The sequence below is a fragment of the Grampus griseus genome (genome assembly GCF_964374135.1).
Source record: "Grampus griseus genome assembly, chromosome: 20".
In the NCBI taxonomy this organism is placed as follows: domain Eukaryota; kingdom Metazoa; phylum Chordata; class Mammalia; order Artiodactyla; family Delphinidae; genus Grampus; species Grampus griseus.
The window spans coordinates 52,615,145-52,633,370 of record NC_139014.1 but is presented as its reverse complement, the minus strand read 5'-3'; the positions used below and the strand labels follow the sequence as shown (position 1 = coordinate 52,633,370).

At 61.4% G+C, this 18,226-nt stretch overlaps 1 protein-coding gene across 2 annotated transcripts; it reads right to left on the bottom strand.

The window, feature by feature from the left end:
* Nucleotides 1-260: 260 nt before the first annotated feature.
* On the bottom strand, nucleotides 261-15,533 carry GIT1 (GIT ArfGAP 1). 2 transcript variants are annotated; one of them, XM_082678370.1, is made up of 21 exons: nucleotides 15,458-15,533; nucleotides 9,795-9,928; nucleotides 9,217-9,329; nucleotides 8,990-9,095; nucleotides 8,265-8,482; nucleotides 8,085-8,179; nucleotides 7,706-7,748; nucleotides 6,963-7,067; nucleotides 5,553-5,601; nucleotides 5,011-5,083; nucleotides 4,340-4,437; nucleotides 3,804-3,915; nucleotides 3,542-3,675; nucleotides 3,283-3,435; nucleotides 2,941-3,171; nucleotides 2,797-2,850; nucleotides 2,520-2,606; nucleotides 2,327-2,400; nucleotides 2,038-2,220; nucleotides 1,844-1,907; nucleotides 261-1,667 (listed from the first exon to the last, which is right to left on the bottom strand). In XM_082678370.1, exons 1-21 carry the CDS (start codon nucleotides 15,507-15,509, stop codon nucleotides 1,455-1,457), a joined length of 2,391 nt encoding a protein of 796 aa, XP_082534496.1. In that variant the 5' UTR covers nucleotides 15,510-15,533; the 3' UTR covers nucleotides 261-1,454. The 2 variants fall into 2 exon arrangements, with proteins under 2 accessions (XP_082534496.1, XP_082534497.1); XM_082678371.1 differs by lacking the exon at nucleotides 6,963-7,067.
* Nucleotides 15,534-18,226: the final 2,693 nt, after the last annotated feature.

The window sequence follows — 18,226 nt, the reverse complement described above, 5'->3', positions numbered from 1 at the left end:
CACTGGGGTTTAGTAGCGTGATAGACCCCTCCCACCACCAGGGGTGAGCAGGTGGTGGGGATGGTGGTGGTATTTACTGAAACATTGTTATTTCCAGGACTCCTCTAAGAGATGACAGGGGCTTCCCTTCCCTCAAGTACAGGGGCTGGAAGAGTCGTGGTCTTCACTTGCTTCATACTTTTGCCAGGTTGGTCTTTCTCCGTTTCACGTCTGCCACCTCCCCAATCCCTCCCACAGTTCCCTAAGCATCAGAAAGGGCACATGGTCACTTATTTATTTTTGATACAAATGTACATGACACACATCTTGACACTCAGCCCACCACCACCACCACACAGGTAGAGCCTGGCCCCCGGGGACAGAGGCGGGACGGGGAGAGGAGCTGGTGGGCGCTGCCATCTGCCTCTCAGCCTTCCCAGGCTGCAGCCCAGGCTCCAGGGACCCAGATGCTGCACGCACTGGCCTCTCAGGTTACAGGGAGGGGGCTCTCAGCTGAGTCAGGGACCCCGGGGAGCCAGCCCCAGGCTCAGGTGCTCAGTTCTCTGCCCCAACCAGCACAGTCCCCCTCCACAAGGGAGGGGAAGAGAGATGGAGCCAAGTGGTTTTCCTTTTATGTTCATAGTGAAAGGGTATGAGTGGGGGGAACAATGAGGGGAGGCAGAGGGCAGGACCCCAGCTGGTTACCCGGCAGTCCCTGGCCCCAGGATGGGGGGGGGAGGGGCCAATGCCCAACACGGGTCCCGCTGCTCTGGTCCCCTCCCCCCCCACACAAAACTCCAGTCAGGCCAGGCCTCCGGAACGGCACTGCCGCCCCGCACACTCACACGCAGGCACGCAGGGACACTCAGTTACCACAACGTTAAAATTAAGGGGTGGGAGAGAGGAGAGAGAAAAAAGACTTTTCCAGTGTTTGCTGCTGGGGACCCCAGGAGCACAGGTTGGGGCCTGTGCCCTAGGCTGGGGCCGTTTGGCATTGAAGGAGAGCAGCAGGGGGCTGGTGGCTACAGGGTGGGGACATCCACAGGTATTATGTACAAGGGGGGATGCCCCCGCTCAGCCCCCAATAGGGCTGGACTGGCTCATGGGGGTGGGGTGCATGTAAGGGAACCACCCCATTTGGAGTGTCCCCACCCGACCCTTTGCTGAGGGTGCCCTAGAGGGCAAGGGGCTGGGAGTGACGCCTTGTAGGCCCCGGCACACTAGAGGGGGAGGGGATGCTATGTACAGGGAGAGGTGCATGGAATGTAGGGGACAGAAGCTCCTGCCACCTCACCTCCCCATCCTTGGGGGCTTGAGGGGTACGGGCACCAGGGCACCTGGCTGCCAGGTCAGAGTGGCAGCACTAAGGGCACTTGTGCCAGCGGCTCTGTTGGGGTGGGGATTAGTGTCTGGAGTGGCCCAGCTCCCATGGCCAGTGAGGTCCCAGGGTGCGGGTGAGGGTGCAGGGAGAGTGGTCACTGCTTCTTCTCTCGGGTGGTGATGGTGACCAGCTGCTTGGCAGCCTTGGCGATGTCGTAGGCGCACTGGATCACCTGCTGAGTCAGCAGCTGGAAGTCCACAGGGGCGCCGGGCTCTGGGGGCACCGTCTTCCGACACTCGCTCTGCAGCCGGTAGGCGCTGGCGTTGAGCAGCCGCAGGGAGCTGCGCACTGGCTCCAGGGCTGGCCTCTGGAGGGAGGGCAGAGGGAGTCGGGCCTTGGATTTCAAACCACGAGCCATGATATGGCCCAGTGTGTCCATGGCTCCACTCAGGTAGTTGTCAGATCCTCTACACCTGCCCCGCCCTGAGGCCCTGCCCCACCTGAGGTGCCGCCCAGTCCTGCTCCCCTCTCTGGCCCCTGTACCTTTGGGAAGAGAGAGGCCATCTCAGTCACAGCCAAGTGGATCTTTTCTGAGCACGGCACAAAGCTATGGGGGGAGGGGAGGGTAAATTAGGAGGGCTCTCAGGGAAGGTTCCCAGGGACAGTGGAACACTGGTCCCTCTCTTCCCCTCTGCAACACCCCAGAAGTCCATACGAGCCTCCGCCCACCTCCATACCTGTCATGCTTGAATTCCTGGGCAGCCCGCAGTAATTCCTGAATGTTCTTGGTGACCTGCTCCGTCTTCAGGATGACATCCTCTGTGCTGGGAAGCCCAGGGTCGAGGTCTCCATCCAGGCTTTCCAACTCCGGGTGGAAGTCCTCTTCCTTGCCCAGCTCTAGAAACCTCTTCCCTTCCAGGCTGGGGTTAGAGAGGAGAGAGGGAGGCATTCCAGCCATGAGGCCGCTTGCCTACACCCTCACAGACGCTCAGGGGCCACTCACCCCCCCTCCCCCGGGTGCCTCACCCCAGCAGCGGGTCCCCACTTTGCGTGTTCTCATAGTCACTGTCCGCTCCGCTACCATGGCGGGAAAGCTTGCTCTGGAGGGGTACAGGGAAGGGGTGGCAGGTAAGGTGCACGTTCACAGACCCCCCGCCCATCACCTCCCAAGCACACATCTCACTCAGCCCATCTCTCTGGCCCTGGGGATGCACATTACCGAGTGGCGGCTTCCTTCCTGGGAGCACGACAGCAGTGGGGAGGAGGGAGTGAAGGGCACAGCTGAGGCCGACACCCCCTTCCGGACCTGAAACCCAGGCAGGGCTGGAGTCAAGTCTCCTCCTCCCCCCCACCCACCTTGCGGCTTCCCTGCAGTGAGGCTGGGACCATGTGTGTCTAGTCATCCCTGTGCCCAGCGTCCAGCATAGAGCCTGGCACCTGCTGGGGCTCACAACCTATTTGTGGGAACGGACCCACCTCCCTCAGGCCCTGCTTACCCGGTAAAGGCCAGCAGGGACGTGCACTGAATAGATGGCGTCATCCTCCAGCTCCTGGGGGTGGCACAGTGGGCGTCATGGAGGGCCCTGCAGTGGTCCCAGCCCCGTCTCCACCCCCCACCCCGAGGCCCGTAGGCAGCTCACGGTGCTGTGGAAAGGCTGGAGCCGGGTGGTGAGTTCATCCCCAGGCGGGCCTCCAAAGGGCTTCAGGGCAGAGCCCGGTTCATACATGGAGAAGGCCTGGCGGTCTCTGCGGTGGGTGCTCCCGCCAGGCCCCATGGGCGCGTGCTCCGCTCGTTCGCTGGGGAGTGGGGCTGTGGGCACTGGCCCTGGCGGCTGCCGGATCTGCAAGTTCTCGGCCTGCAGCTTGTGGATCTGAGAATGAGAGTGGTGTCAAGACACTCCGGATGGTCCAGGCAGCTCCACCACCTCCAGGAGGGGGTAACTCCTCCCCGCACTGGGGCCCTGGGAGGCCCCCATCCTCACCTCCCGCTGCAGCCTCCGGAGCTCATCACTCAAGCTGCTGTTGACTTTCATGAGCTGCTGCACCTTTGCCTCGGAGGCAGCCAGGGCCTTCTTGAGCTCCAGGTACTCCTGCAGCGTCACGGCCCCGTCCGACAGGTCTGAGGAGTCCATGCTCTGCAGAAGGAGATGTGAGCCGTCAGTCCCCTTGTCCCCGAGGCCCGAGCTACGAGAGGATGGAGCAGGGCCTTGGTGGAGGTGTGGGGAGGGGCAGCGCTCAGACCCGAGCACGGTTGTTCCGAGTGGCACCGGCGCTGCGCAGGGGCTCCTGGTCTGTGTCCTCGTCCGAGGCCACGCTGTCGTAGTCGTGCTGGTCGTCCAGGTCACTCTGGCTCCGCACAGACAGCTCGAGGTTGTCTGAGGGCACAGGCCTGTCACTCAGGGCTCACACGGCCCATCTACCATGCCACCCCCAGAAGGGAGCCATGAGAGAGAATATCCTGGAACAGTGCCCACCACCGCGCCCCCATCCACGCCCTTCCCACCTGTGGGGCTGCTCAGGCTCTTGCCCTGCTGTCTCCGCTTGGCCTCACTGAGAATGTCGATGATCAAGGTGGCAAACTCTCGGGCATTAAAGCGGGCCAACTTCTGTCGCCCCTGAGAGGCAGAAAGGGCCAGGCCGGTGTGAGAAAGCCCTTAGGGCTGACACACAGAGATGGGGACAAAGCAGCCAGGCCGTCCGACAGTTGACTTAACCACAGCTAAAACGTGCCAGACCAGCTCGCCGGGCCAGGGCAGGGGGTGGGGAATGACACAGATTCGGGGTGCCTAGGGGAGCTCTCAGGAAGAGGCTGGAACACCTCCCCAGGGGGCTGCTCACCAAATGCTCCAAAGAACAGCCTCCTCCCCATCCCCAAATCCCAGAGCCAGCGGGGCCAGGGAGAGGCCGCAGCCAGGAGTGGGGAAGACTCGGCCCAGACAGCAGCCTGCCAGGAAGGGCAGGACCCATAGAGCTGGTGACCCCAGGAGGGGAGATCATCGCCCCAGCCCCCCGCCCCCGCCCCCGGTCCAGCCCACTCACCTGATTCCGCGTGGCTGAGTATTCAGGGTTAACGGGCAGGAAGGGTACGGCACTGCGCTCCGTCACCAGGGTGCTGTGGTTTTGGGTTGCCAGCCACACTGGGGGGGAGGGGCAGGGAGCGGATGGTCCGCGGTGGCCAGGCCCACGGGGTGGAGGTGGGAAAGCGAGGAGCACAGCCTTCCGAGCTCCTCCCCATGCCCACCGAGTGTTGGTGTTCAAGAAAGGGGTGGTCTCCGGACAGGGGAAGTAAGGCTGGGTCAGGGAGAGGCCGGTTGGGGACTGACAAACAGAACAAGGCGACTCCCTCCCGCCAGCCCCTGCCAACCGGGAGTTTGGGCTGGAATCTGGCTGTGGCCAGGAAGAAGGGATGTAGGGGGCGGAGTGGGACTGGGGAGAGAGCCAAAGTGGGAGGCAGCCAGAGCAGAGGAGCCCCAGTCCAGGGCGCTGGGGGGAGGAGCAAGCTGGCCGCGTCCAGCTCAGCATGCTCTGCCTGCTGGGCTGGGCTCACAGCTGGCCGGGGCTTACGTGCAGGCCTGCCGGGCAGACCAGCCCCCGGTACCTCTTCCTAGTCCCAGTAAAAGGACCCCAAAGCCACACCAGGTCCCAGCCCCTCCCCAGCAGGCAGGCGCGCTGTCCCCTCTGCCCAAGACTTCGATCCCCTCCCGGCTCACCAGCGTCATTTTCTCTTCGATCCACCTCGTCATACACGTCCATGGCAAGTTCCTCAAAAAGCCGGTTGCTGAGCTGGAGGCGGAGACGGGGACCCAGGCTTTGTCAGATCAACTGGCCCCCCAGTGCCAAGCAAGCCAGCTCACCAGGATCTTAGAAGATGTCGAAAACGATTTGTGTGTCCCTTGTGCCGCCCAGCCCTCCCCCCAGTCTCAGAACTGGCAACTGGGGTAGGGGTCTGCCTGCCAAGCTCCGAGGTGGGAGAGGCAGAGGGAGACCAAAGCAGACTGGTTAGTGCCCAGGTAGCTAGAGATGCGCCTCGTGCCCTGGGAGCCTTAGGAGGGCAGAGCCAGGGTCAAAGGCGAGGGGTGCGGAGGTGGAGGACAGGCGACTGAGGAGACTAGAGTGAGGGGCAGGTCCAAGACTTAGAAGAGGGCACCAGGTCAGAGAAAGGGGGAGCCGTCGCAGGGACAGCCGTCGCAGGGACGGGGGCGGGTCAGAGATGGAGGGCAGCTCCAAGCCTTAGGGGCCCGAGGAGACTCACCGCCTGCAGCTTCTTCTTGGCAGCTTTGGCCAACTCGGACAGGTCTAGGCTGTGGACGAAGGAGGGAGACGGGATGGGGAAGAGGGGAGGGGCCAGATGTGAGCGGTGGCCAGGCCCCTGCCAGTGACCTCCCAAACATGCAGGATCCCAGGGAGACGACACCCCAGGTGCTGCACACCAAACGCCTCCCTGCCCCACCAAACCTCCAGAGCCTGTCCCCGAGCAGGCACCATATACCTCTGAGACATGCACTTTTGCCGAGATCTAAGTCCAGAGGAAGGCAGCAGAGGGAAGAACAGGACAGAGGCAGCAATTACCCAGGAGCAGGGCAGCAAACGCCTTCCCACGTCAAGCTCAGACCCGTCGCCGTGCACACACCAGACCCAGAGTGTACCAAGCCCAACTCGTCTTCCCCCCAGCCCCTCCTCGGCCGGCTCGCTCTTCCTCTCAGTGACCCACCGCACCAGCGGCAGCTCCTGGGGGTCACCTGCAACCTCCCTCAGCCTCAAGCCCTAGCCAGGCTTTCCCCAGGTTCTGCCATTCCATCCTCCTGCCTGGTCTTTTGCAACATTTCTTCACCCATCTTCCCGCTTCCAGTCTTGCCCCTGCACCCCTTTATTCACCCAGAAGCCAAGGTATTTTTGACACATCTGGCTGCGCTACCCCTCGCCTTAAGAACTTTTCAATAGTAACAGGTTATGTATGGCACACTTCAACAAAAAGCTCACTTAAAAATATGCTAGGGAATTCCCTGGCGGTCCAGTGGTTAGGACTCGGTGCTTTCACTGCCGGGGGCCCAGGTTGGGGAACTAAGATCCCGCAAGCCACGCGGTGCGGCCAAAAAAATAAACGAAATAAAAACGCTAAATGCTTTGCAGGCACTATCTTATTTAATCCTCTCAGAAGCCCAGAAAGAAAATCACCCTTATTTCCAGGAGCAGTAACTAAGGCTCAGAGAGATTAAGGAGCCTGCCTGAAGCCACACAGCCAGTAAGCGGCAGAGCAGACTCCACACGACCGTGTTGGAACCTCTCTGCTCTTGGGGTGGTCTCAGCTCTTGTTGGGGCTCAGGACCGGCCACTCTCTTGCCCCGTCTCTCTTCCAGTCTTGCTCCTGGGATTCCCTGCCTCTCACATGCTTCAGCTACACAGTCTGCCTGTAGTTCCTGGCACAGCATTTCTGACGTCTATGCCTTTGCCTCTTTTGCTGCACTCCCCACAATGGACTACAACTGACTAGGGTGCCTCTCCTCTTGGCTGTGATCTCCTTAAGGGTAGGGATCACGCCTGAGTTACCTCTGGGTCCAGCAGCAAGAACAGCTGGCACTGGGAAGGTGGTCGGTTAACATTTCATTGAGAACACGTTTACAACACACACGCAAGCAGGCAGACACATCAGGCAAAATCAGACCAGAAAAGTAGCGGGGTGTCTTGGGGTCTCAGCAGAGAGAAGATCTGGGCGTTCAGGGATCCGAGGTGCCCAGGTCTGACCATCCCCATCTGGCCACACTGGCTTCTGGAGAGGGAGGGAGCCTCCTCTCCAGATCCAGGCCAGCAGGCACAGCTTGGCCATCGCGGGCAGCCACCAGGTGGCGCTAGCATCCATCTTGTGAGCTGGGTGAGCATCCCCCCACCCCACCCCCCACCCCCACCCCGAGCCTGAGCTCCTGGGGCCTCTTGGATAAGAGGCAGAAACACCTCTACTGGCCTTGGGCCCGCAGCCCCTGCCCAATTTTGGCCTGGCAGAATCCCAAAGTTAGTCAAACTCCCAGGGCCCACCACCTTTTCACTGAAGAGCAAAAATTTGTCTAAAGATTTTACAGTTGGGGTCAGTGCCACTGGGAACAGAACTCAGTGATCCGCTGCTCCTAGGGGGGCTGTTTCTGGTACTCAAACCCCATGTGCTTGACAGCCACGGGGGTTAGGCTGTGCTGGCCGTGTGCTGAGTCAACATCTCTTACCTGCCTTGGGGCCCAGCATTAGGGAGTGAGGACTGGACTGCGATATGCTTGTGCCTCCAGCCCCGAAGGGGAATGGGGGTGGGGGTCCCAGGCCCCTAAAGCTGAAGAGTTGGGGGGTGGGGGCGGCTCTGGGGGTCTGGCACCCACAGGGCATCCAGCCGCCTCTGGGAAGGGGTGTCAGGTGGGCACTCACCTGTCTGCCATCTGTGGGATGATGTAATGCCCATTCCTGTGATCTGAATAAAAATAAAAATGCCAAGTCACTGGTGCTGGGTGGCCTTAGCAGCTGGGAGCCCACCTCACTGCCACGAGCAGGGCTTGGCACCCAGAAGCGACAGGGGAAGGGAGGAGGGCAGGCCACCCCCAAGAGCCCTGGGAACTGGCTGGAAGTTATGCCCACCCCCACTCCCTACCCCAACACGCTGCAGCCCAGAGCCTGCAGCAATTTCACAGGAGCCAGTTGCCTAGCAACGTTGTTCCCCAGCCGGCTTTGTCACCATGGCACCTGCTGCTGGGGTGTGTCTGGGTCCCACCTGCCTGGCCCAGCCAAGCCTGCCCCACACACTGCTCACCCGGCTTGCGTCCACAGAGGTAGAAGGCCAACCGGTCAGTGAGCTCATACTGGCACTCGACTAGCCTTTCCGCCAGCTCATGGTGCCCCGCCTGCCTGTGGGGAGGGGGCATGGCTCAGCCCTACAGCCGCAGCCCGCTCCCCACACCCACCTGAGCCTCACCCTTCAGCGGACCCTCACCTGGCATAGTCAATGGGTGTGCGGCCGTTAACATCAGGGGAGCCAGGGTCAGCCCCGTACACTACGAGAAGCTCGGCCTGCAGCGTCTGCCCTGCCTTGGCAGCCACATGCAGCGGTGTGGTGCCCTTCTCTGGGTGGAAGAAGTTGGCCTGGGCACCCAGGGACAGCAGGCGCAGACACGTCTCCAGGTTTCCCGTCCGCACGCTCGAGTGGAGTTGCTGTGAGGAGCAGAGTGTGCCACAAACGGGTGTGGGGGGGGCCCCTCCCACCTCCAGCGGCCCCTGGTCCAGGCCCGCCTGGGACTCCTACCAGCTCCAAGGGGCCCAGCTGAAGTTAGGTTGTCGAGGAGACAGAGGGCTTCCCACTAGGAGTTCATGCCAATTAATCACAGCTGCAGTCGGTCACCACCTACCACAGCTGTTAACTCTGTGGTAGATGCTATTTCTTTCCCATTTTACAGATAAGGAAACCGAGGCTCTGGGAGGCTCAGAAACTGCCCAGAGTTTTCTGCCTTTCGGGCGGCAGCTGAAGAATTTTAGCCTCGTGTGTCCACTTGGGAGCGGAGGGGCCTTATTCACACGCGGCCTGACCACGCAATCTCGTCCCTCCACCGTGCCCACCATGCTTGCCTGACCTGGCTGCCTTGGGGGCCTAGGGCTCAGTGGTGATGGCACTGTGGGTGAGGAGAGGAGAGGCCCAGCCCTCCGCTGTGGGGCCCCGCAAACCTTGCTGAGGTCCTTGGCGGTGACTCCGTCGTCGTCCCGGCAGGGCAGCTTGTGCACAAAAGCCAGCATCTGGTACTTGGCTCTGATGAACTCTGACTTGATGGGGCTGCATGGAGCACGCAGGAGGAAATGGGGAGCAGAGCGGGAGAGGCCAGTTGCCCAGCGACCTCCCAGGCTCCTGCCCCTGAGCGCACAACCTCAGCCACCACCCCTCGAGCCCGACTCACTGGACTTTGTCTTGGGGGTTGGCTTTGCGCCGGCCGCTCTGCACCTGCGCGGGGTCCAGCAGGGAATGCTCCCAGATGGAGTTGGCCCCGTTGCTGGCGAGTGTGTGCACCATCTGTAGGGAAGAGGTGCCAGAGTGAGAATGCCCACTGCGCGCTGGGGAACACCTCCGAGCACCAGGCTGGACACAGTACTAAAAGGCCTACTGTGTGCCTGGCACCGCTGCACCCCTACCCAGTCAGGCCATCCCAGCCAAGGATGCGGGTCCTGCTTAGCACTTCGGGTGACATGGTGGGCACACCAAGGCTCTGAGACGTTAAACTCAACACCACATGGCCGAGCTACTAGGTGGCAGAGCTGGGGTGAGAGCCCAGGTCTGTGTGACTCCGGTCCTGGAAGCCTCCTCTCCGTGTGGGCCGGCGCCCGGGTGGAGAGGGTCAGGATTGGGTTCTGCCCTGGGTGGGTGCTGCCCCCGGAAGCTGCGGGATCCAGACAGCTGTGTATGTGGGTGCGGTGGGGAAACGTGCCAGCGCTCAGCACACGCTACGGGGAAGGAAGCACGGCCCAGCACAGCCCGTACCTGCAGCAGAGTGGGGGGCCAGGCGCTGTGGCGAAGGTGCTTGACGATGGAGATGTGGCGTCCCAGGCTCCGGTGCACACTGCAGCACTCGTCACACACCAGCACACCCCTGCTGATGGAGGCCCAGCCGGGGTCTGCCGGGGTGGGGGGAAGGGTCAGCCACAGCCAGACACGGGCGAGGCCTCCTGAACACCGCCCTGGGCCCGCACGACGCTTAGAACTCCACGTACATTTGCTCACTCAGTCCCCCAAGGCTCTGGGAGCTGGACCAGCGATGAGGACGCTGAGCTCTGGAGGTGGGAGGGACTCCCATCAGAGCCAAGCCCTTTCCTACAGGTCTTTGCCCCTCTGGGGAGGTGTGGTCCCCAGGGCCTACTCAGCGGGCAAAGCTTCCTGTCCTGCAGCCACTGCGACCAGTTCCACAGCCTTTCCCCAGGGAACAAGGCTGCCACCCTAGCCCGGCCCCAGGGAGGCAGAAGTCCCCAAGGACTGCACGCCACACATCTCTAGGCACTCCTGTGTCCGGATCAGTGCCACATTTCTCCTACACTCAGGCTTCTTTTAGAACCACTAGCTCACCTGCCTGACCCATCACACCCCTCTGAGGGCTCCCGCCTCTGTCCTCATCCTGGCAGGTAAGAGCCCCTTTCATGACCGAGTCTCCTGACACCACCAGTGATGGGGTGAGCTGGAGCCCCTCTTAAGGGGGATGGAGAGAGCAAAGGAACTAACACTGACTGAGTACCCACTGTGTACCAGTTGGGTGCCGTAAGTACGGTACCTCTAATGACTGTCAGGCAAGGTGGGAAATGCTACCCCTGCTTTACCAATGAGGAAGCAGTGTCTCAGAGAGGTAAGGGTGCTTATTCAAAGCCACACAGCTAATGAGTGGGATTGCTGGGATGTGAACCCAGGCATTTAGACGCTGGAGACCATGCCATGTCCACACCAGCTGCTGTTGCAGCCCCAAGTGGGCGAGGGCCATGGGAGCCACTCTCCACTCCTTGGGGAGAAGTGAACTTTAGAAGCAAGAAGGGGGACCAGAGCAGGATGGGAACTCCTGGGGTCCTTCTCCAGGGCAGGGGAGATGCCACCCATCCCAGGCCCCTTGGGAGAGGGGGAGGAGACAGCTGCATACAGCTCAGGCTGCAGAAAGGTCACGGGGGAGAAAGCAGCCATTGTGTGCCACTGGAGAGTGGGGGCAGGGAGCCTCTCTCGCAGGACACTGTGCTCTGCCCAGGCCCCCGGCCTGTCTCACGAAGCCCCGTCCTGGCGGGGGGTGAGGGGGTGGGGACTGGCTCTCTGCCTCGCCCCTAGTGCTCATGTTGTCCAGAGCGGCCCCCACCAGGGGAGGGGACAGGCTTGGGGTAATGAGAGCCTCTCCAACCAGAAGGCAATTCTCATACCCTTCCCTGCAAGGACTTCTACCAGTGTTCGCCAGAGAACTGTGAGGAAACTGAGTCAGGATACAGCCTGAGCTCTGCCGTGGTGAGTGTCCCCTCCATGGCATGGAAACAGGAGGTGAAAGGAGGAGGGCTCAGTTCTTTGGGTCTGGACTTCTTTAGGGATCCCCCCAACACAGGGCAGAGGGATGCAGGAGGTACCGGCCATACACCTTCCTCGGAGGCTGAGGGGCCCACGAGGAAAGGACCCGCCATCTGTGCCAAGAGGGGGAGCCCTAGAGCAAACTTTAGTGTTGGCTTTACCCAAACGGTGAGGCCCCCCCAGGCATGTAAAGCTCCTTTCCCCCCCACCCCCAAACACCACTGGGTCAGGGGTCTGCCTGCCAGCCCCCTCCGCCAGCCCAGGCAGGAAGCTGGAAATGACGCAGCCTGAATTCCTCTTGTTGAAATGGTGGGGTTTCCTGTCAGGAGGGAGCCGCCCAGGCCAGGATCATAAATGGGCAGCTCTAAGGCCTCCACCCCAAGCCCGTGGCCCTACCGGAGAAGCCAGACCTGGGAAGGGCGGCCAGATATCCAGGGCCAGACCAGACATGGTGAGCCCCTGAATGAGGCAGTGACCAGGATCTGGGGAAAGGGGTCCAAGGCTCTGCTCAGCACTCCCCCAGCCTGGGGGAGGGGTTCTCCCTCTCTTCCACGGTGACCTGAAATAGGAAGGGTGGGCAGGGGACACTGTCCTGGTCTGGGGCACACTGGTGCCAGCTCAGTTCTGGATGACACAGATGGGTCACCTTACTACCTACTCCCTATGTCCAAGAGGCCTGGGCCTACCCAAGCAGGAGCCCCCAAGGCCCACCTAGGCCAGTTCCTAAGCCAAAGGGCCAGGAAGGGTTTCTGAGAGTCAAATGGCTATTGTAATTTAAGGTTAAGGGACTCCTGCCCCCAAACAGGCTTCCAGGACCAAACTCAGGGCAGAAGGGTAGGGGGCAGAAGGGTTAGGGGATGTGGTCTCCTCCTCAGTACCCTGCCAACCTTCCCCCTGGGCTTCTGCCTCAGTCGTGGGGTGGGGGGGCGTCTGGTACGTGTGAGCAAGTGGCAGGAGGGGTCCTGGGATAATGTTCACCAGCACCAACCCCATGGAGGCCTCTATTAAGGTGAATACATATCACCACCCAAAGCCACTGGTGACCTCCAGGGCCCGGAGCCAGCCTCTTCTTATCTAGGGACCATTTCCTCACTAGACAAGAGGGAGAAGCCCACCATCTTGAAAGCAGGCAAGAGTAATCCATGGGGATAGAGGTCAGAATGGCGGTTGCCTCTGGGGGGCGTTGACACAAGAAAGCCCTATAAGGTGATAGGAATGCTCTACCTCTTGATCGGAGCTGTGGTTACACAAGTATATACACAGGTAAAAACTTACCAGGCTGAACAATAAGATAAAGGCACTTTGCTATACATAAGTTATACCTCAGTAAAAGAGGAAGCCCATCGCTCACCCCACCCCATAATCTACATTATGAACACAAATGAGCCTGCCAGTTCCCAAATGTCCCTAGCTGGTGGCCAGCCTTGCTCACTCCAGGTGCCTGCAGGATGGGCATCTTGAGGTCTTCACGCCTGTGCCTGGGGCTGCCAAAGTGGGAAGGCTGCCTGAAGGCCTGTGGTGTAAGGCGCAGGCCCCTGACAGAGAAGCCAGGACTGTGCGGCAGGGTGAGTGGAGGGGCAGGAAAACATTCTCCAGGGTTCCCCGACCCCTGGCCCTCTCCTGGATTCCCAAGGCAGGCAGGGACACAGACGGTGCCTAATGAGGTGGCACCAGCCGCCAGAGCAGCCAGGCTATGCCCAGCCGTCTCACAGCATACTCACACTTGTCCCGTGTGCCCAGGCCTGTGAGCAGAGGGAGGACAGGGCCCTTCTGGGTCAGGCTGCATCTTACCTTTCACCTCCATGACCCTGCAAATCAACCAACCACAAAAAGGCCACGACCCCATTCCTAGGGCTGGGACTGCAGGGCTCCTATCACAATGAGAAGCCTACGACTTTGGGTAGGAAGCATATACCAAGGAGGTGGCTCTGGGCCTGGGCTCCAAACTGCTGGTTTCCCTCAAGCCTCTTACCTGGGCTGCTACAGGTCCCAAACTGAAAATGCCACGCCATGCATCATAGGGTCGGGGTGTGGGGTAGCCCCAAAGAGTCAGCTGGGGTCCTGAGAAGCATCCAGACACTTGAAGAATGCCTGCGATGTGCCAGACACCATGCTAGGTGCTGGGGTGGGGGGATGAGCAAGACTTCATCAGCACCCTGCACGCCCCACCATCCTGACCTCACCATCTGCCTCTCCCTGACCTGTATTCTGGATCAGGGGAAAAGGAGATTCCAGGGGGGCACAAATGGCTCTGTGGGATGAGGACTGGGGGTGGGAGCTGGGCACCCCAACACAACAGATACACACCACTCCTGCCCATGCCCACTGGACATCCAGAGGCTTCCAGCCAAACAGTCAAATGCAGCAGAGAAAGGACAACTGCCTTGCTAATGCTGCCCAGTGTCCCCCTGGCCCAGAATCAGGACCACAGACTTGGAGGTGGAACAGTCCTCAAAAACCATTTCTACTCCAACTTCTTTGCCTCAGAGTTGAGGAAACTGAGACCCAGAGTGAGGAAAGTCTTGCCATGAGTCACACAGTAAGCTGGAAACAAAAACAACACCAAAATCCAGGCTTCCCTGATAAAGTGTTTACTAAGCAACCCCCTCCCAGTCCTACCTGCCCTCCCCCACTGCTACGTCTGCCCAGCAGAGGTGCAGAACAGCCTCGGACAGACAGACAGAAGGCAAGCTCTCCTCCCAGCCCTTCCATCCCCAGACCTGCCTGCAGCTGGGGTAAGGAGAGAGTTTCTAACTAATCAGGGGTAGGGACACCCCTTCTCTCCTCCCCTCGCCCCCTGCCTCAGATAGTTTCTTCAAGGCCCTCTAGACCATGACATGCCCTAAGAGGAGGCCTCAGGGTCAAAACCACCCAGATCACCGTGCCTCTGCCAGGCACCCACAGTTCCCTGTTGGGGTCCTGGTCCTGTCCAAAGGGTGGCTGCAAGTTACGGGCCCACAAAACAGCACCCCACACTCTCACACTTATTTTGTGCCCAGAGGTTCACAGACAACCCCACCCTCCCCCGAGCTTGCCCAGAGGTCTCCCAGGGAGATGGCGCCTTTTCTAAAAAGAAGCCGGTCAAGGGCCAGGGCTTTCCTTTCCCCAGGCCAGCTGCTGAGCCCCATCACTGGCAGTGTCCTCCCACATCAGAATGGAGCAGCCTCTCTGGGTCACTGATCCTCACTTCCTCAGTAGGTCGGGGGAGGGGGGTTTACATCAGCCTGGACCTGACTCTGCTGGGAAGGAGAAGGGAAACACCACGGTAAATATAGCCAAGAGGCAGGCCAGAAAGCCAGGTGGATCCCAGGAATCTAGGCACCCCTCGGCACTGCTCCCTACCCATTTCTGGCCAGACTGGGCTAGGGGATGGGGAGGGGTCTGTGCCCAGGCTGCGGTAACGCCAAGCCCACCTTCCAAGTAGGCCTTACTGGAACCCAGTAAAAGCTGTCTCGTTGCTCCCAGTCACCAGGCCTGGGGACGCCTCGGGGGAAGATGCCCAGGCTCGTGGTGGCCCTGAACACCAGGCCCTGCGAGGAGCCTTGGGAACCCGGGGCAGGGAGTCCTAGGAGTAGCCACCCCGTCATCTGCTCCCGAGGAAACAGTATCCAGGCCCCCCTGGCCCATCTGCCCAGCTCTCTGCCCTTTGCCCTCCGCCACCCCAGCGGGCGCGCAGACCATGCGAGCAGCAGGTGCAAGACGCGGGGGTGGCACTGAAATGACACAAAACCACACTCGCCCCCACCTCCTAAACCCGGCCGGCCTCTGCCACAGCCCTCCTGCCACCCCAGGCTGGCGCTTCCGTTTGGATACTGAGATGGAAGGGGGGGCAGCCAGCTGCCCTCCTCCCTCATACTGAGGGGTGGGAGGCGGCGCCGGTAATGTCCTTCCTCGCCGGTCCACGGACGCGAGGAAACAGCGGCCCCCCAGGCCTCCCTCCCGCCAAGGACGCGGCTCCGCAGTGGCCCGGGCTGGGGCCGAGACCGGAGGCCGGAGGCCGCAGCCCCCGGCCCGGCCCCGCCCCGCCCTCCGGCCCCGCAAAGCGCTCCCGCCAGGCCCCGGCGCCCGCCCGGCGGTGCCTCGGTGAGCGGTCCCGCCCCCGGCCCGGCCCCGCTTACCCGGGGCGCTGCAGTCCGCACACACCTCCGCTCGCGGCCCCTTCCGGGACATCCTCAGCGGCGACGCGGCCGCAGCCCTCTGGGCCAGCGTGGGGGGCGCGGGCGGCGGGCCCGGGCGGCGACGGCCCCTGCAGCCCGGCCCAGCTCCGGCAAGGCCTCGGCTAGGCTCCGCGAGCCCGGCCAACCGTCCGCCCCCGAGGCTGGCCCGGAACCCGCCGTGCCCGCCCGCCCGCTCGCCCTCGGGCGCCCTCCGCCCCGCACCGCCCCGCGCCGCCCCGCGCAGCCCCTCCGCCGCTCGCCGCTCTCTCTCTCCGCCCCCTGCGCGGCTCCCGGCCGCTCCTGCAGGAAGCGGCGCAGGCCCGTCCCACCGGGGGAGGGGCAGACTGCACACCCGCCCCGCCGCCAGGCCCTGCCTGCCGCGCCTCCAGGAGAAAGGAAGCCGAGAGCGCGGGCGGGAGGGGGCGGGGGCGCTTAAAGGGGCCACGGCCGCCGCAAGGCCAGAGCCGGCAGTGCCTCCTACGGCCCAGGCCTCGGCTCCGGCGCACCCCTGTCCCCAGACGGTGTGAGTTTGCCTCACAACCCCATCCCCTTCATTTCCGGGGGCAGTGACCCCTGGGGATCAGAGAAGAGAGTAAGGAGCTGGAGGCCCGGGCTCCCCTTCCTCATCAAGGGGCTGTGGTTCAGGGTACCCGCTGTGGTTCAGGGTACCTGTCTCTGTTTGGGGTGAGTTGGGCATCCTGGTCCCCCATGAGTCCGCCTGTGTGTCCAGGTGTATGTGTGGTCACACTCTTGCTGACTACGCACACCGCCAGCAATATGGACGCCCAGGTGCCAGAGGTCATGCAGTGTATCCCCTGCCACCGGGCTAAAAAGACATTTATCCCTCCTCCATGCTTTCATCCAGAGAGGAAAGAATCTGGGCAATTTTTTTTGAAGACCTCCTGAGGAGTGACCACTGTGCCTGTGTGCAGTAATACCCACTTCGCATCGGTCTTGTATATATCAACGGTGTTTCTGAGCCACCAGGGGTGTGTGTGTCCAGGGCGTGTGCATATAACATACAGGGACCTTTTTTGTGGTGGCCTTTTTTCCTGGACTTCACACTGAGACTCATTGGAGGTGGGCGGGAGTGGACAGGGAGAGAAGGCGCAGGCCGCACGTGGGTGCACCCCTGGACTGAGCATGCTCCCCCATACACGTGTGCCCCACGTGCACCCAACCCCCATCCCTGCAGCAGCAAAAGGCCAGAGCTCTGTGAGGAGAGGGCAGGGGTGCCCAGGCCCAGGCCCAAGGGCCAGGTCAGTGGTGACATGATTAAGGGACGGTTCCCCAGATTAGGGAAGGGTTCCCCATCGGCATGTAGTCCTGCTGTGTAACAAGGGAGCAGGAGGGGGGTCCTTGGGCAGGGGTGCAGGAGTTGGTTGATTTTATCCCAGCGGTGCCAGAGCAGCAGTGACTTGTGGGTGGCAGGCTGCTTCCCTGGGGGAGACAAGTAATGTTCATGAGTCACACCACCCGAAATATATGCAAAGCTGCCTCCATCGCCTTTCGCTGCAGCCCAGATTGACAAGTTTGTTTGAGATTGCGATCCACGAGGTATATTTATAATCGCACCTTAGAAAAAAATCTTCTTGCAGGCACCCCCTCCCCCCATAGCCAGCAGCTCCTCTGGCAGGGTTTCTGCGAGCTAAGATACCTCGCGGGGGGGGGGGGGGGGGCGGGGGAGGGAGAACACCACCTGCCGCCCTGTGCTGCACTCCACCGAGGAGTCTGTCCATGGGCTTGGTGGCCCCATCCCTGGCGATGGGAGGAGCGGCCTGTCCGCTCTTCCTGGGCGCACAGCCCACGAGCTGTGGCCGCCCGTTCACCCCCGATCGACCCCCAGCTATGGAATTTCATTTATTAGAAGTCGAGGCGGCTGCTGGCAACCCCATTGCTTGGCTGTCTTTGTTTCTCTGCTGTGTGGGCGCGTCTCGAGCACGTGGCAGCTGGAGCGCGCAGGCCGGAGGAAAAGCGACCTGAGTTTAGAGTCCAGGGCCGCTTGGCAAAAAGAGAAACTCCGGCTGCCCAGAGGATAGCACCCCCCCCCCCCCCGCCCAACCAATCCAGGCTGAGCTCCCCGCCTCCTTAAGCCCCAAGCCTTTTCAGGGGAGGAAGGATAAGTCACCCCGTTCCCCCCACCCCGCTAGCCCCATCTCCTGGTTGGCCCTGGGACTACCTGGGAGTGGCCGAAGCAGGGCTCCACTCTCCAAACTTTGTTCCCGAAGCCCCCAGCCCCGCCACAGACGAGCTTCTGGGTCTGGGGCTAGGGATAAAAGGGTTTCAGAATTTCCCTTTGGAGACTTTGCCACCTCAGGAAGCAGGACAGTTAAAGAGAGATCACAAAAAGACTCTAAAAACAATTTAATGAGGAAATGTACAGGCATTCTCCCGGCCACTCCTAGCCGTCCCTTCTCCGCTCCAGCCTCCTCCCCAACTCTGGCAGCAGCCACGACACTCTGCTGACCCCTCGTGGTGGAGGTGGGCAGCGGTCTCCGGCTGCGGGAGACGCCAGCTGGCTCCTCCCAGCCTGGAGAAAGGGGCGAGGCTGTCCACTCCTCCCTCATCCTTTCCCGCCGGGGCCTGGCACTGCAGGGTGTGGAGGAGGAAGGACCGAAGACCACACAAAGAAACCTGAGAGAGGCTCGGAGAGTTTGCAAACTTTTGCTAGCACCTCTCACAAAAATGCTTCCTGGATTGTTCTAAGTAGGGCTGGTATGGAATCCCTTA